The sequence below is a fragment of the Bemisia tabaci genome, chromosome 6 (assembly GCF_918797505.1).
Source record: "Bemisia tabaci chromosome 6, PGI_BMITA_v3".
Classification (NCBI taxonomy): Eukaryota; Metazoa; Arthropoda; class Insecta; order Hemiptera; family Aleyrodidae; genus Bemisia; species Bemisia tabaci.
Genome location: NC_092798.1, coordinates 12,069,059 through 12,087,342, shown reverse-complemented (window position 1 = coordinate 12,087,342; position 18,284 = coordinate 12,069,059). Strand labels below are relative to the sequence as shown.

The following is an 18,284-nucleotide window of genomic DNA, read 5'->3' as shown; positions in this document are numbered from 1 at the left end:
GCTGACTAAGGACGCGAACAGGGCTGTTTCGAGAGAGGCGTAAATCTGGCGGAATTTAACGGCCGACAGACATACGCACACTCAGAATCACGGCATAATTCAGAAATAGTATCGATGGTATCGATACCTCATAAGTATCGATACTTCAGCTCGATGCTCGATACCAGTATCGATGCTTAGAGTCGATACCAGTCGATACGAGTATCAATACTTCCCTGAGTATCGACATCCCTAACTTAAAGCATATAGAGGTACCAACTCCATATCCTGGGGTGAGGATGAAATGAAGGAGGGGGACCATAAGATCTGAAGACACTATGGTGGAATAACCTTAAGGGCAACTCCAAGTAGCTAGAATTCTTCTTCCTCTTCTTGCGGTTTCTTCATTGTACAGGTCAAACCTAAAGTCAGTGCCTCAGATAACAAGTCCCCAACAATGTCTGCCAGTGCAACGAGTCATGATACAAAATGGGCACAGAAATCTTTGAGCCCTGCAAATATGTTGAACAGCATTTTCGCATTAAGACCAGTATGCACAACACATTTTAGCCAAGTTGAAGAATCAATTATCAACCAACAATATGCAAAGGTCTTTCAAAATATTAAGGGTTGAACAGGCACATAATTTGACTAAATAATTACAACACAGAACCAGAGTGTCACAGCGACCTCTGGTGGCCACTTGATGAACTAAACAGGCTGACATGGGACTCTCAGTAGTTTTAATTGGTATTCTAATATTTTAAAGAATCCTTTCAAGTAAATTACTTTAGGAGATCTTCAAAGCTTGATTGAAAATCTACAAGCAATTAAAATATTTTACTTTCAGCAAATACTTTGTTTGTTAGGGATCCTCTCCGCAGGTTAAAATCCTTGTGCAGACATTCAGGAAGATAGTTTACCCACTTATAGAAAAAAGAGAGGTAATTTGAGGTGAAACATTCTGCCAGCTTACTTTGTTTGGAGGAGTGATAGAATCCTTCCTCAGTTCAGGGTACAGGGAATGGCTGGTTTCCGCTCCGCTGTCTACAGAACTATCTTCTTTGGAATTATCAGAACAGTCTGTCAACATCAAAGCATAAGTAAAAAATGTAACAAAGATAAAGTTTGTCGGCAAAAAAAGTGAGATGATCTATTCATCTAATTTTAAAGTTTTGAAATTCGAAGAGTTTAAGAGTGAGACCTTTGATACAGTCATCAGTTGTAGTTCACAAACCACCTTTAGCCGTAAGTTTTAGTATAGTATTCAAAATTTTGAAAATTAATTTGCAATGCCAGTGATGTAATGTAAGCATCATGAGCTAATAAGCAAATTCCATACAAATAAATGCTTGTATATTTCCTGTTTCGAGATGTTCAATCCAAGTGACAGTTTTAACCAAGATAAGTCTAAATACTTTACGTGTTGATTGATTTCCTTTTATAGTTGATTTTTCCGGCAAGATAGTCAGCAACATTCAACTTCAAAAGTTCTTAAGTATATAAAAATGCACACACACATCATAAAAAGTTTTGGGGCATTGTGTTGTTCAGTTATTTGTTAAAAAATTAAAGGGGGAAGAAAACTAGGCAAAGAAGAATAAGAAATGCAGTGATTTAAGTAGAGGCCGTCAACTTCAAACTCAACCTTATCAGATCAAATGAACTTGTTATAAGTTGAGTTATGATATGATGCAGATTTAGTATAAGACAAGGACATTACTAGGTGAAAAACTTTACCAAGGTAATTATTAAAAAACTCCTTTAGATTCTTTTTAGAGCTATCATGTACAATTGTTTCAGCAGGTTCTTTGCCCGCCCTCTCAAAAGTTATTTTTTGCAACAGAGGATAACACTGTCTAGAGAGGTAGGGGGACCCACCAAAACAATAGAAAATAGTTTTAAAAAGGATGAGAAAGTTTCAAGTTTTTTAATAAATGCGACGATTCAGTATTTTGCTGTAAGACCATTATTAGACGGACAATCCAAGATGATAATAATGCTATTTTAAAAATTTATTCATGGCTTTTTCATATCAACAATTGCCTAAAATAGGAACACCAGAGCTCAAAAAGCATAAATTAAATAAATACTCTCAAATTCTCCTCCCCCTGTCGGAAATTCAATCTTGAAATTCTGTTAATATAAGCATTCTAGCATTCATTAAAAAAACAACTCACCTTGTGAGAGAGGACAGTGAATTATACTGTCCGAATCAAAAATTGATTTAATGGTAAGTCCAGTAGGATCCAAGCGCTGCGCCCAGCGACCTTTTGGTATCTCCTTGCGAGGAAAACTCGCAGGGACAGGAACATCATTATCTGAGCGCTGTGACTTTGCCCACAATGGTAACGGAGAATCATTAAACCTAAAAACAACATTCATTGTAAAAATAGTTTGCAAAGTAGTTGAAAAGCAGTTCAAAACATTTTTGGTCTAGTTGAGTAGCTTTCATTTAAGAAAGATAACAAGGTGCAGGTAGAAATTTTGGCATGCTGATTTATCTGGGAGGGAATGGAATAGGCACATTTCAGCATATCTGTAGGCGCCGTATTTGTCTTAATCTAAAACAAAGTTTTTCCCCCAAAGTTGAGCTTGAAAATTTAACCATAGTCTCACATTCTGATTGTCTTAAAATCAAACCATTTTGTGACAAATTTCTGAAAAATCAAATTACTGGGGAAATCATGCCACAATGAGAAAAATTAGGGTATAATTCAAAATGGCTGAGGTGATGGACGGGTACTTCTGGAGGAGAGTTTTTCCGTGCAGATGGATTTGCTTGACATAAAATGTTCTGGATGAGCATTGTACTATGGTGAAGAAGTTTATCTGTAAGCGGGTTAAGGGGCCGTCACTAGCTCTGACTGTCTATGAGAACTTCACTGATATTGGCTTGCTTTCTAAGACAGGACGTATGCATCCCTGTCTAGCAACTGTTGCCAGACCTAAATTATGAGTCTGTAGACAAGGTATGAATTATAGCACTACATAACATGTTTCCTTTTCAAATTCCCTTGAACGAATTGACTCACACAACGAGAAGTCTAGAAATCAACTCCTAAACAAAATATGAGTGTTTAAAATTAACGTTTATTAAATGGCAAAAATACAGATGACCTCATTTATAAGATCTAACTTCCATTTGATCTTTTTTAAAAATACTTGTTCATATCTTGTCCAAGAGTTGACCTCTAAATTTCCAGTTGTGAGAATCACTGTTACATGAGATTGTGAAAAGAAAACATGTGACGTTATTTTCTAAATTACACCTTGTTTATTGCCCCATTATAGACATACCTTTTTCTTGGATTCTTAACGAATATAGACAACATTTTTTGGAATGCATCCAAGTCACACCTTACATTTCGACAACTATCACTGATGAGTAAATACCTGTAGCTAGCTAATGGGTCACTGGAAATGGCACTGTCAGCCTTATCTGAGTCCTCCTCGTTGGTGTGGAAGTTGAGCCCATTGGAAAGGCTGATCCGGTGTCGAGCTAGCCGCGCGGTTTGCTGAGAAATACGGGCATGCATCGTTGTGACCATGTCCCGCGGTATTGTCCAGACGAATATGCACCCATCGCCCGACGCTGAGATTAGTCGTTGACAGTCCAGACTGAAACGCAGCCCTGTCACCAGCTCTGAGTGCCCAGTCATGGTGGCCATGCACTCACCGCTGTAGTAGTCGTAGATGCACAGCGTTTTGTCCGTCGAACTGGTTGCCACGAAAATTCCACTTGCATCTAGAACCACCTGAAAAGCACAGATTTTATTTGATTTTTAACTATCAATGAGACTCATCCCAAAAGCAAAATTCAAAAGAAAGAATCAAATAAATGAATAACAGGGATTAGCATGAGAAAAAAATATAATCAGTTCCAAAAACAAGTTGGGATACTAATTGGCATGGACAGCTGTTAGCTAGAAAAGACAGTCAGCTTTGACCAGAATTGACTTGACTGCATCTGAATATGCAAAATTTTTACTCATTAATTAATTGATTTTTCAGCAGATAGCTGAGGAATTTAGGCATTGGAACTGTATATGAATGTATCCTTGGTTACAAGTAAATACTTTATGTTCCTTATCGTTTTCTGAGACAAAGATAAAATGCGAGAAGAAATCAGGGGACATTAAAAGCAAAGTATTCTGGCAGTAAACAATCTAAATCTATAGCTCATCGCCCTTCCTTGATAATTCGGCCAAAATTTCATAATAGAAAATTTGCAGGTGTCTGAATTTGATGAATTTCTTGTTTAAGTGGAAACTACTGAGTGAACAGAACACAAGGATACCATTGGTTCATGAATTGAACAATTATTGGAGAAGATACGACAAAATGATCTAATCTGCTAAAATATGTGTGTTTAAATGGGAAATACAGCCAGATGACGTCACTAGGCGGTGCATTTTCTCATTTTTGAATCTATTATTATACTATTTCCCATATCATGAAAAAATAATGTGAAATCAGCTTTTTAAGCACTTTTAGATGAAGCAATAAAAAATTTGCATGCAAATTCTCCATTCTTGCAGCATTTACCTTCTTACTAAAAATCTATCATTTCTTTTTCACAATTTCCTCAAATCATTCAAAAAGACCCAGAAAAATTGAATTTTTTCCTGAAAGTTTAACTAAGTAATTTAGGTTGCAGAGTTAGATTCACAAAACGCAACTAACCTTGATAAGTGACCCATCTTCACCAACTGATCCTTTAAAGCTTTTACTGTGTTTTCCGCTATTCACATTGTAGACGCGGATATTCCGGTCTTGGCATGCCGTCAGGATGTGCTTTTGTGTGATGTCCACCTCCATATCATAAAGCGTTGTTTTGACAGCTACATTATGGCCACGAGAGAAAGAGAACTTTCCATTTGGTGTCTTTGCAGAAATAAAATGAGAACATTAGGATATAGAAAGAAGGAATTCATGAGGTATTAAATTAGTTCTATGACGCAAAACCATGAGGCAAGTTAAGAGGTGTCAATAGCATTAAAACTTACTTTGAAACTAAAACAATGAATGTAACCTGCAAACTTTCCAAAGTATGGCAAGAAATTAAATTCATCTTTACCTCAATTATTATCATTGTTGCGTTACGCCTTGACATGGACTACAAAGAAAATGACTGCATTTACAGTTTGATATTGATGTATTTTAATTAATATCAAGAGCTAAGGAAAACATAACAGCCTACATGACAATTTTGGCAAAAATGAATAAACAATTTTGATGTATCCCATGGTATAAAATACGGCAGCTGATGTTTTCAGTTTTTTCCAATTTTTCAGAGGAGCGCTGTAATGACACTGTAATTTGTGAAAAAATTGCAGATCTATCCTCAAAATTACAAAAATGGTGAAGTCTTATCATCGTCCTGAAAAATTGTCAGTTAGGATATAAGCTGTTCTTAAGCTATTGATATATAAAAATAAAACAATAAAAATTTCCTTTCATAAAAAAAGTTCATTTATTCTTCTTATGAAAACTTCACTAAAATTGTGACACATTTTGAAAACAAACATTTTTTTGGAAAATTCAAATCTTCCACTGTTTTTTTTACCTCAATCTGGCTTCAATTTCGCTGATATTGGATAGGAAATATTATATTTTGAAAAAGTTTGGATGCATCTCCCAGAATTTAAAATCTCACTCCAATAAAAAAGGAGATAAGAGATCTCTGGTATTCCTGAAGTAAATATGAAAGCAGCAGTTCTGTGCTAATAGTATTACCTTTTGCAGCTGCCGAAATATGATTGACTTATCAGCACCACAAGACACCATTTGGACTTGTCCTCTACTATTGATAAATCTAACTGCCGTTATGGAAGAGGAATGATCATCTAGAGTTTGAATAAAGTTGTAATCCTAGAAAGACCAAGATAATGGATTAATTGGCAGAGAACAAAGGGTTCCGGCTGGGAGAAATCATGATTTTGCCACAGAAAAAAACTGATCGATAAGAAGCACTATGTAAGAAACGAGCACTTGGATAACACTGAGCAATGGATCAGCTAAATGCACTGATGACAAGGCTGGGAAGACTGTTCTTCAGTTTGAGACATTTCAGACTTTCTGCCATATTTTATTTTTTAATAATAAAAAAAAAAAAGATGAACATAATTTTGAGAAGCATCTTACATTTTTCTGCTCTGGACTAGACTTAACTTAGAACCACAATTTTTAAGACCTGTCTCCCCAGAAATACAGTTCACAATCATAGAAAGATGCCTCCTGAAGCCAGGTTTACACACCAAAAAAAGACATCAAGTTGCTCCTTGTTCTCTGGTAAGGACATCTTCTTAATGATTATTTCTTTCTTTTAAAAAAAAAAAAACCTACAACAAAATATTTTCAAAACACCATAACTTATTCCATTTTGTGTCTTTTTTCAAACACTTAGGCTTGCATTAACTGTCAAATTATCTTGTCAATTATCATTGTGGCAATTGGAAAGTACTGTAGTTTGAAGCGTTCACATTTCGCAGCTTTTCTTCTGCCCCAACAGGAACGGTTAAGCAAAAAACAATTCACAATTTTTGGTCAAGCCAAGCAATGAACACTTAATTTCAAATATTGTCTGGATCAAAATCAGGAATCAACGCCTTGATGACTCAACTTTGGATGAATGTGTAGAGATTCATATCAAGTTGATCTTTAATTCATCCTTTCGTGACTTAGCACGCATCATTTATTTACTTAAGGAAGGTATTGCAACTATAAGATAAAAAGAATCAAATCTTACCTCATCTACATTAAAAACATGAATTAGCCTATCTCGCGATGCAGATGCGAGTAAATTTTTATCACTACTCTCAGCATCAGGCTTGGTATATTCCAAATATAAGACCTCAGCATCATGGGCTTCTATCAGGCACAGTTGATTAAAATTACTCAGTTCATGGATTCTAGAAACATTAATAATAACTTAGATGAATGAAACAGGGTTTATGCAGCTAACTCTAACTTAAAATTGAAAGAATGAAAAACTGTTTTGGGCAATTTTCTCGAAGAGATTCAACTAAAACTGAAGGACTTTGCGGAACTTTTCTGGTCTTTTCCAAACTTTTGCGCAAGTTTTCCAAAAATATCTAGGAGCATCTAGTCGAGTAATCTTCTCTCCCTTCCCAAAATCTTTATAACAAGCAAATAAGCAAATACAGGAAACTCCAAACTTACGTAAGGAGCAGTGCACATTTGGTAGTGTATTGCGTTCCAAAAAACTGACCAAAAATTGTGTTTATCTGGAAGTAGACTCTAAATTCCGAAGTTCAATGACTTCAAAATTGGAGAAAAATCAAGGATATACAAAATTGCATGAATTTTGTGTAAAAGAAGAAAACTATTTGTTCGACAAAAGCCGACAAAAAACCGTGTGTGTTTCCTTGGACAACTCTTTTTCTCTGTCAAAAGTGAAAGGGCTTAGCAGAAGGGAATCTGTGGACAAGTATAAATAACCAGAAAATTTGAAACTGCTATGAACATACCTAATGTTACCCGACCTATCGCCAGATGCAAGGTGCTTGCCATCAGGACTTATTCGAATTGCTCGGACTCCATTTCGCCCGTCATATGAAACGCTGCTATCACTTTTGTCTGCGGCATTGATTTCCATATCCTTTATATAATTTAGATCTTCATCTATGTACATTACTTTCAATAATTCCTACAACAAGAGAGGATAACATACATTTAAAGTACATCGACCAAGGCTCTAATAAATCCCAGTGAATGAACGGATGTAGGAGATATTTGTATCATTTTTAAAATTAGAAATGGGTCTTAGGGACTTGAAAAAAGTTTGAGTGGCTTTTACAGAGCTAAGTATTTCTAGGATTCTAGGATCAAAATTTCAATAAGGTTTACTTTGCGAACAAGATTGGTTCGAAAACACCGACATCTCAATTTTTTGAAAAAAGTCACTAGAACTCCTTCTATCACTTCGGGATTTTAGGAAATTACTGGAGCATACTGGTCTCTGACTACATTAAAAGGAAAACCTAAGAATTTGTACTTGATTTTTGTTCAAATTTCTTAGAAATAACTGGATAACTACTGAAAATTACTTGATGATTGCTTACAAACAATGGCTGATTTTCAAATGAATTTATTTACTACTAATTCAATTTTTAACCTTAATTAGTTGACCACTTTTCATAACAAGTGTAATAGAAATGAGAGATAAACTTATTTCACAAATTCAGACCAAGAAAGCCTGATAAAGTATTATTTGCTGTGAAATCATGATAGCTGAACGTACCCCTCTCTTTCAGTTCAAACAAGACTTTCTGCTACAATAATAAAATTTATAAATTCTAAAAGTCTCATTTTGGCTGATGGAATCCATGATGAATATTTGAATATAAGATTCTAGGATGTGAACGGTTTGCTTATCAATAATATCAAAATTATAAAAGAGGTACTCACATTACTATAAATATTTCTTTGAAAACTAGATTTGCTACTTAGATTACTATCATCCATGTTCCAGATCCGGACGGTGTCATCACTGGAGCATGTTATGAAAGACCCTGGAGGTAAAGCTTTGCATGTCGCCGGAGACACTTCCACGCCCCAAATACACGCAGAGTGAAATAAAAATGAATGGGATTTTCCTACCTGCAAATTGAACGATAGGAAACAAGAAAATATTAATATGTGAGAGACAGAGTAGATCTTAAAGCATGAAATAAATTACTGCTGAAACTAAAATACTGTATACCTGGGTTTACTATGTGACAAAAGTCCTGTGAAATTTTAATTTCAGGAACTAAACCAACTGTTCATTACATTTGGAATCAAATTTACCTCCTTGGGAATATTTTCCAAGCCGTTTTGAAACACTGCAAATCAAATGTACAATTATTTTGAATTTACGACTTTTAAAGAGGAAAATGTTGATTTAGAAATCCTTTCCCCCATTTCCAACAAATATTGAATTTCTTACAGGTAAGAATAATTTATTTTTGAGAAAAATTCTTTACTAGAACGAAAAATTCCGAAATAAAGTAACAAAACATGAAAGGATGACAACAGAAATTATGCTAAAGGCTACTTCAATTATTACATTATGTGCTGTTATAATATTGCTAATTTAAAAGCTGAATTCAGGTGACAAAAATTTCGTAATTTAGCACGACCTCCGATGAGTGACTTTTAGTGCAATTCAGTAAGTCACTGCAACAGTTGCACCGCTAGGAAAAGTGGATAATGTTTGAGTGTAGATGTGTGCTATGGATATATTTTAGGTAACTTCTCTTATGAAAAATAGTGCTACATTTTTAGTCTACAAAAGAGTGCATGGATTAGCTAATCAATTAGATATCTTTCTTTAAGCAAATTATTTGGATCCTAAACCTACTATCAAAATTAACTCACATTGAGAACAGTGAGCGAAACTGATGGAGCAACTGTTTATAAGTATTTCACTCTTTGTGCAGACTCAAAATAAAAAATTTGTAACACAGGATTAAAGGAAAATACCACAACCATGCAAACACAATCAGTCACCAATCAACAAAAAGAAGCAAACTAAAATAGATAAAAAACGAAATCTCAATTGCTGAGATAAAATTGAGTAGAAAAAGAAACGGAGATACAAACCCTTTTGATATCAGTGACATCCCAAACGTACAGACTATGATCGTTATAAACACATGTTAATTTTTTATTCCTATCATCGAAAGCGACGGCTATGGCATCTGGATACTTAGCGTTTTTTGGGTGTAACGTCATATGACTGAAACATCAAACCAAAGATTACAATGGTTGTACCTACCCACAAGACAAAATCAGTGCGTCATATACCTGCGTGAACGGATATTTAAGAAAAGATGGAAGGAAATTACGATTTTCTGAATGATAGGCTCAATTTTTCTTGTTTCAACCCATAAGAAAGCGAAACTTAACACAAAAAATTGATCACAAAGGATAATAAGACATTTCATTGGACGTATTTCTGCCAAACAGAACTATGGATGAATGGGAAAGATGGAGTATGCTTAAGATGAGCTACATAAGAAACAATGCTACAGTGGGCGAGATTCCCTTTGCTGAAATGGAAAAGCGGGATTTTACATTCTGTCAAGTAGAACTATGTGCCACCTGAATGCAACACTCATGAGCCATGGGCATGTGACAAGAGCGTTATGGACAGGGCTCATGAGTTAAAGTGGAAGACAGACAACCCCAAAGGCAGCCTCGTTGCCGCTGTCGTCACTGGCGCTTAATAATTCTCATTCATTCTTACAGTCCCCGCCTAACGAGCACACCCCTTCTTTCTCACCTGTCTCCGGTTCCATTGGCAGAAATACGTCCAATGGTATGAGACCTTGGTCAACTGGGGGGGGGGGGGGGAGAAAACAATAAAATCAAAACGAAAAGAGGAGAATCTGATCCTTGTTAGTGATTAGAGAGGATACGATGGGTGCTTCCGAGAATTTTGTTGTATTTTGATTCCTCAAGTTTTCGAGCTTTTTTACATTCTGTCCTCTTACCTGTGGAGAATTTTTTTTCCTTAAAAAAATGCAAACAAGGAATTTTTGAAAAAAGAAAAAAATGAAGAGGAAGTTAAAGAGGACGGGTAAATATTCATGACCATAACAGCAAAAATCAAAATTCATGTCTTAACTTACACAGGATAGTGAACTCAAAAAAGAAAAAAAATTAATGGAAAAAAAAGCTTCAAACTTAGGTAAACGCTGAAACGCCAAAACTCAGGACAGACCAAACAAAAAATAACTTGATTCAGCAAAGTGAAAGAATCATGAAATCAAGATAAAAATAGAGAACTTCATGCGACTGATAAAGAAAAAAATGGTTTCTATTTCTGGAAAATGTCATGAGGTTTCATACACTGAACATCACCTGAGATTAAGAATAAAGCTGATTTTTGTTGAATAAAAATTCCTCAAATCAGATTATATTCTCGCTAAATTCTGAGTCATTAGATTTTTCTTGGCTAAGTTAATTTGATTTTAATCATGACTGCAAATGTTTTAATCCGCAAGTTAATCAATCTAGAGCTGCTAGTTGCACAAACAATTCGTCACTCCATTTTCTTTCTTAACTCAAGTTGAAATAAAGAAAACATAGCCGACATACCTAATATTGAGTCCTTGAGCAATGTCTACCCCTAAATAGTGTGTTCTAGGCAATGTTGTGATGAACTGTAGGGAGACAGGATGAAAACACCTGATGATTCCCTCCGCACAGCCGATGAAAATGTGATCGACTCCAATTGCCATACAATTTGCACTGGGTGTCTGGAAAAAATTAAATATTTCATTGTTAACTTTGGAATCCTGTCTTTTTTACTGTAAATTCGAACAAAAGACCTCAGTGAGACGATTTGAAATAGAATGTTTTGATGGAACAAATCTAATAATGACTCATAAATTTCAATAATTATTCGAGTTATAAGATGATTAAAATGAATTTTATAATAAAAGGCAGAGGAAGTCTTCATGCTGACGAAAAATTAAAAAAAAGTAAATTAAATTGTGACTGTTCACAAGAAAAAGGAATCTTGGTCCACAAAAAATAAAAACTGAATCAATGGTATCAAAGAGAAGAGGAGTGTTTCATGAGCACTTCAGAAAAAATACCCAAAAGTGTCCAACCAAATTGCATGTGAGACGGTTGAAGTTTGCTGTTTCAACAACGTACATATTCGAGAAAAAACAAAGAATCGGCTACTTTAAGAGCTAAAAATTGTCAGATAAAGATAAGACTACACCCCTTGTGGCATTCAAATGAACTAAACATCTTAAAATTTGATTTTTGTGGTATTAAAGGGCGTTCTCCACCGAAAGTCCAAACCCGTATTTTTTGACCCAACTCAAAAAAATTGTTTTTCTCCAAAATTTTCCTCCTCAGACTATGCTCACTTTTTCCATTAATGGATGACATTTTGATGAGTTAGATGTCAAAATTTGACAAACAAGAGCTGTAAAATATAAAAAATAGCCACTCGTTCACTGACTAAATGGAAGAAAAATTAATGACAACACACAGCAACAGTGGATTTTTAGGTTTGGCAAAGTGATTATTGACAAAAAATATCAGGAGTATTTGAAACTCACGAGAGAAAACAACATTTATGTTTATACTTCACATTAATCTCAAAACCTTTATTTAAAAAAGTAATGGTTGACAGATTTTTCAATCAGAGAGCATCTGAAATTCAATGATAGGCACAGAGAATACTTATACCACCAGAGAGCTTACCCGAAGTTCGACCCATCGATAGAGAAGCCTCCTGTTGTTGAACTCGCAAAGCAGCCCGGAGCGAGTAATGACATACGTTGAGTCGCCCATAGTTCCTTGACCACAGACAACATCCACGAAATCGTTATTCCTCTGTTCACCCAATATCGCTGACCTCCCCATTAATGGCACTGGTTCTTTATACTGAAACAGTTTTTTATCGTTTAACAAACAATTCATGTAGGATAATTAAATTGAGCTTGAAGTTATTTCAATCCACTGAACCAAACATCTAGACAGAAAACACTAGTTGAGAAAACCTAGTTCTTCATTAATTTTTTGGGTTCTAGCTTTTATTTCATTTTTCTACTGCAAAATTTTTGAAAATCTTCGAGATGGCAAATACAAATTTGAAGGTTTTTATTAGTGTGTGCTTAAACTTACAATTGGTATTACTAAACCGTTAAGCAGTTCAGATTGTCATTATTAAAGTCGTAACGACTGAAAGTAGCATATTATGTGGTTGCTGGGATTGACTATCAACTGCCTTGTAGTCAATGCGAAATGCGAAATGTGTCACTTTAGATGTCTCTGCTGAATACCTTCAATCCCAGGCGTATACAATTTTGATAGTCATCAGGCATGTTTTGTTGCCTATATTGCTAACTGAAGGAGTTCTCCAGTTGCTCTAGCAAAATGCGGACTATTTGAACGAATGCCAAGAACTCACGTTTTCAAAACATTGCATATGTAAATTACAGTTGCAAGTTGCAAGTAGGTGTCCTTTACAACTTCATTTATGAGATTTTAAGCAAGTTCATTGCTTTTATCTTCTATTCACATCCTGTTCACCTGTTTTTCTGGCGTCCCTTTGAAGTAAGTGTTTCACAAAAAACTGTCCTTTCTACTTGTTTTTTTATATGAAGCAATTACCTTGGTGCATGAATAAAATTTTATTTTTACTTAAAGGCAAGTACTTTGTTTTCTCCTTCATCTCTCTAAAAATCCTTATGTTTTTCTAATTTATTCACTGTTTTACAAATTCCACATACTGGAATTCCTAACATTCTTGTGACTATTTTCCTGGAAAAATTAGCTGCACAAGAATTGAAATTGGATATCAATGGAGATCACAACATTTATTGGGTGGATAAAATTGGAAATCACGACTTTTCATCTGCTTTTCCAAATTTTCCAAAGTTCTTTCCTACCAGACTGAACTTCCTGACTTACTCATGTAGTGGAAAATCATGAATACTGGTGATAATTTGGCTATTTATGGACAATATACAGACGAAAGTCAAGCACACAGTAAGTATACATACATTAGTCGATTTATAACTGTGATATACAATTTAACTTCAATATTTTTCTACACGTGAAACACAAATCTGCAATGGCCATTTTCGACTATTAGATCAACTTCTTTTGATGGTACAGTTTTTGAATATCGAAAAGCTATTTCATTTGAATTCATCGTTACAATATTGCTATTACGTTTACGATTAGATTTTTGAATATTAGTCACCAATTCATGGCACCTTTTGCGCATATTTACAGATTTATTATTCTGCTACCTACACGGGTGGCAGAAACTGGCCATGAAACAATTCAAAAATGAATGAGTTTCTGGACTTGGGAATGGTATTACAGCCCTGAAAGCACTTACCATATTAGATCTAGGAGACTGAAGGTACCAGAATTTGACATGGCGATTTCCGACGGTTACAAAATAACTGCCGTTCTCCGCGAAAGCGATGGCTTTGACTTTCGATGACACTTTGTTTGACGCTGCTTTCAGATTGGATCTCCATTCCCAGACATTGACTATCATATCATGCTGCGATCCGACGGAGACTACAAATTTTTGGTTGGGAGAGAATGCCTGAAAACCAGAATGATTCATTGAGATTACTGATGGTCACGTAAATCAAAGTCAATGGTAAGACTGGTGCATGGTTTTACCAGTATCAATGCCAACAATTGACTATTAAATAGGATGAAAAATTTTAAACCACAAAATTTATGATTTCTAGTCAAAATTTCAAAGAGAACACAGTCGACACATCAGAGAATTCTAAATTCAACTCATAAATGAGAAATCTGAGATTTGTGTGTTAGTCTATTCAAACACTCCGCTTGTAAGAAAACCAAAGTCTACTTGTATCACATTGACTTCTGAACTGCTTTCAATGTTCTTTTTCTTAAAAAGTTTGGAAAAACCTTGCGTAGAGGTTGAGAGTAGAGGTGCAGAGGTAAACCGCTGCACAATTCCTATCCCTTTTTTATCTGAACGGGTCAAAGCAAGGCGAGGGACTTAGCGCCCCTTCATTTCAGTGGTTATGCACCTCGTTCGACTCGGGCGCATGAACTATCGTATCGAATGGGGGACTTACCACGCAGTTGATGCCGTATTTGTGGCCGGCGAACTCGGCGAGCTGGGTGTTGTCGGCGAGGTCCCAGACGCGGACGCAGGGCTGGTGGCCGCACTCCCCGGTGACGAGGAACTTCCCGTCCGAGGAGTAGTCCACGCATGTCACCGTCTTCCGCTGCGCGTTCAACAGGTGGTGCTGCTTCCCCCGGAACTGATTGAAGATGACCACCGTACATCTGAAACGACCCCCGCGACAAGACCATATTAATGCGTGGCATTTCGGCAAACGGGACTTATCTACATTGATAGAAGAAGACTCTTCTGCAATAATTTAGGACTGCAAAATAATTGATGGTAAAACTATCAGACGAGGATCTTGATTGCTGTCTTGGCAAATGTCCGTATGTACTGTATTTTATTTCAATTTTTATTTTTATTTTCTCACTTTAGTACATGATCAGTCAAAACAATTTGACTATGGCACAGGTCAAGTTACATTTCGGAACCCCTAAGGTTACTACTAAAGAATGAGGGATCGAAAAAATTTAGTTTTGCTCTCAAAGAGACACTGTTATGCTGTCCTGGATAAACAATTGAAGAATTTACCGAACGACCTATCAATGTACCCTAAAATACCAGAAAATCAAACATCTTTTGTCACAAGATTATACTTTATTTATACGCTTTTCTCCAAGTTATACACAATATAAATATTCTACTTCTTACAATGTTATGTATGATGTGTTCCTAGCCTTAAAAAGGCTCCTGTATAAATAAAACCTTTTCAATCTTAATTTCATTTCAATTTGAATATTATTATACATCTAATTACTGAAATTACAACTTGTGTGACTTTTTACTGATGTAAAATTACATTATCCACTATACATTTTTTCAACAGAACACCGTTTGACTTCTTTAAGCAAAATTTTGAAAGTTTGGAGAGAATGAAGGAAAATCGATCGGAATTTTGTGCGAATACAAGGATCCTTCTTTGGAAAGGTAAAATGTCATTAGGCATTAATTATCCTAGATATCTACACAAGATCAAGTGAGAACAGAGAATTTTCGAGATATTTCTTCTTCAAGCGAGTTTTATCAGACTTAAAGCGTTGGATACAAATTTCTGCCTTTTCCAGAATTCACCTGTATTTAGGAACAGTTCAATTAAAACCAAAAATTGGTAAGAATGAATGGGTTGAAGCTTACCCAGCTGGGTAGACGATATGTCCCGTGTTGGGATCACAGTCGAGAGCAGCATTGCTGGAGACGGTTAACCCAAGGACTTTCTCGAGCTTAATCTGTAACAAAAAGTCAATAAAACCAATAAAAATCAAGAAAATAATTAGAATAACATACGAGTATATCTCAGGCTGATAGAGAGTCAATAATGTACTACAAAAGCGTTCAGGCAAGCTTTCAGCGTCAACTCGGAAATAAATGATTTTTTTTTTTTAAAAAAAGCATCTACTTAAAGATAAAAAAAATGATGAATATAGATATCCAACCCAAAAATATTTTCTTCAAATCAAAAACAATTTTCATGAGTTACCAAAATTGTTTGACCATTTTTCAGTAAAAGTGCTGTTATATTCTCAGTTCAATTAATATCATCACATGATCAATATTTACATTCGCGCGGGAGATCCGCTTCCACCTCGAAACGAATGCTATTCCGCGTACGTTTCTCGGAAGAAACGTCTCATCGAAGGTGAAGAGCGTCTGAAGAAGGAAAGTGATCCGGTCACTTTCATTTCCGAAAAAAATTCACTCGCGACTGGGATCCAACCCCAACTTGGTGCTTCGAGACATCGGCGACGACCGACGAGACGGGAGCGAATTCCATACTCACGCTCCTCCATTCAAACCGACATCGACGCCGCACAGTGGATCGAACCAATCAGAGAGGTCGGACATGGAAAGTTTGGCAAAAACTGCAAATTTCTATGTTAATTTCGTTACATGTTGAATTTTAAGAGGTGCTCCTGAAAGAAAATCTCACGAGAAATCCAATAGAGCCACTTCTAAAACCTCAAAGTCATGTATGAACGGAGTTATAAGCTCTTAAAGTTTCCAAATTTTGTCCGACCTCTCCGATAGACTCCGTCCACTGTGCGTCAGCAGAAAGCTCTCACGGTGAGTTCGGATTCCTCCACTTTTGTTTCCTGTCGAAGCGTGAGTAAGCGGCTAAGACCTTGAGCTTCCGTTTCTGCAAATGCCGCCTTTTACGAGCAAAGGAACCTATGCTGCGGGCTGTTTATTGAAATTTATAGACGAAGCTTTAGACAAAGAGGACAAAAGGAAAATGGCAAAGGGATTCCTCCACTTTGGTTTCCTGTCGAAGCGTGAGTAAGCGGCTAAGACCTTGAGCTTCCGTTTCTGCAAATGCCGCCTTTTACGAGCAAAGGAACCTATGCTGCGGGCTGTTAATTGAAATCGATAGACAAAGCTATAGACAAAGAGGAAGAAGGGAAAATGAGCGATCCTATTGGTTGAAACAGGTGATTCTTATAGATTTTGTAAGGAGGGAAATGATTGACTAAATGGACCGCGTTAAGCAGAAAGGAACCAAAGCCACATCAGCTATTCCCAACTTTAATTGGGCAATTTACTTTCTTACATGAAAACGGTTGTGCGAATTTCTGTGAAAATTTCAGTGAGTTTTACAAAGTAAGAGGCAAATTCCTTAAAAGTTTCAAAGAAATCCGCACAGATATTCTCTTGTAAAATATTAAATTGCCCGGTTGAATTTGGCAATAGCTGATGTAGCTTGGTTCCTTTCTGCTAAACGCGGTTCAAATGTAGGTTCTTTCGTGGGATGCCAAAAGTTAGTCTACCCTATGTCCATTGCAACCCCCATTCCCAACAATACGATCGCCCATATTTTCCCTGTTTTATTATTGTTTATCGCTTATTCTATCAATTTCAATAAACAGCCCGGTGCAAGTTGTCACGCAGTCACGGATTATGAAATAGTTTACTTTTCTACGCTGCGTTTAAGTCTCCGGGCGTTCGAGAGGCAAGGAATCGAGGCTACCTATCCAGCGAGATAGTAGTGTGCTACAGTCAAGCGTTTATTATACAGATTGATTATTAAAATTGATAAAGACATAGCGATCGATACATAAAAAAAAACCCTGAAAATAGTAAAACTGCCGTGTTACTGAAAAAAGCAGTAAGTTCAAAAATAAAGTCTTAAGAAAATGATTGACCAAGTACTGTTAGGGTGGGAAGTTTCATTCAATGAGTCCTCCGTTTTTCTTCGTCGCCCTTTAATTGGTCGCCGAGAGGCTACCCGGGGGGTCTCTGTTTGACTCTAGCTTTCCCGTGGATCTGCAAAATTGCTCATTTCCCGGTGCGTCCGACGCCGGCGTCAAGACGATGATTAGGTAATCGCGATCACAAAAGACGCAAAGAAAGAGACGCTATTGCGTGGACACACAAAAGACCTCGCTCAAGGTTGGTCCGTCTCCGTCACCGTCGTCATCCGATCCCGACGCGGTACCCGATTATTTTTTGACTGCTCTGCCACGCTCAGCAAAAAGAACATACGTGCATAGGGATTCCACTGGAGATATGCCTTTTTTGCTAGGCACGACAGAGCTGCGCCAGGAGCGCCCTCTGACGCGCTCGCCGGGAAACAGGACGAGACAGAACGCGCCAAAAGCTCATGCAAATGTCCCGGTGATCGCTGCGTTCCGTTTGTTTTCGCGTGTTT

The 18,284-nt window shown here is 36.5% G+C and overlaps 1 protein-coding gene across 1 annotated transcript in view; it reads right to left on the bottom strand.

Annotated features, from left to right (window-relative positions):
• Nucleotides 1-16,002, bottom strand: part of Wdr62 (WD repeat domain 62) — a gene marked incomplete at its 5' end in the record, with an annotated part of 31,541 nt that extends 15,539 nt beyond the window's left edge. The window contains 14 exons of the mRNA XM_072301509.1: nt 956-1,062; nt 2,160-2,347; nt 3,376-3,737; nt 4,666-4,866; nt 5,719-5,853; nt 6,731-6,893; nt 7,473-7,651; nt 8,413-8,604; nt 9,589-9,724; nt 11,089-11,249; nt 12,214-12,396; nt 13,862-14,077; nt 14,589-14,802; nt 15,776-16,002. Coding sequence (XP_072157610.1) covers nt 956-1,062; nt 2,160-2,347; nt 3,376-3,737; nt 4,666-4,866; nt 5,719-5,853; nt 6,731-6,893; nt 7,473-7,651; nt 8,413-8,604; nt 9,589-9,724; nt 11,089-11,249; nt 12,214-12,396; nt 13,862-14,077; nt 14,589-14,802; nt 15,776-16,002 — 2,664 coding nt within the window. The remainder of the gene's footprint in view (nt 1-955; nt 1,063-2,159; nt 2,348-3,375; nt 3,738-4,665; nt 4,867-5,718; nt 5,854-6,730; nt 6,894-7,472; nt 7,652-8,412; nt 8,605-9,588; nt 9,725-11,088; nt 11,250-12,213; nt 12,397-13,861; nt 14,078-14,588; nt 14,803-15,775) is intronic.
• Between the last annotated feature and the right edge of the window lie 2,282 nt (nt 16,003-18,284).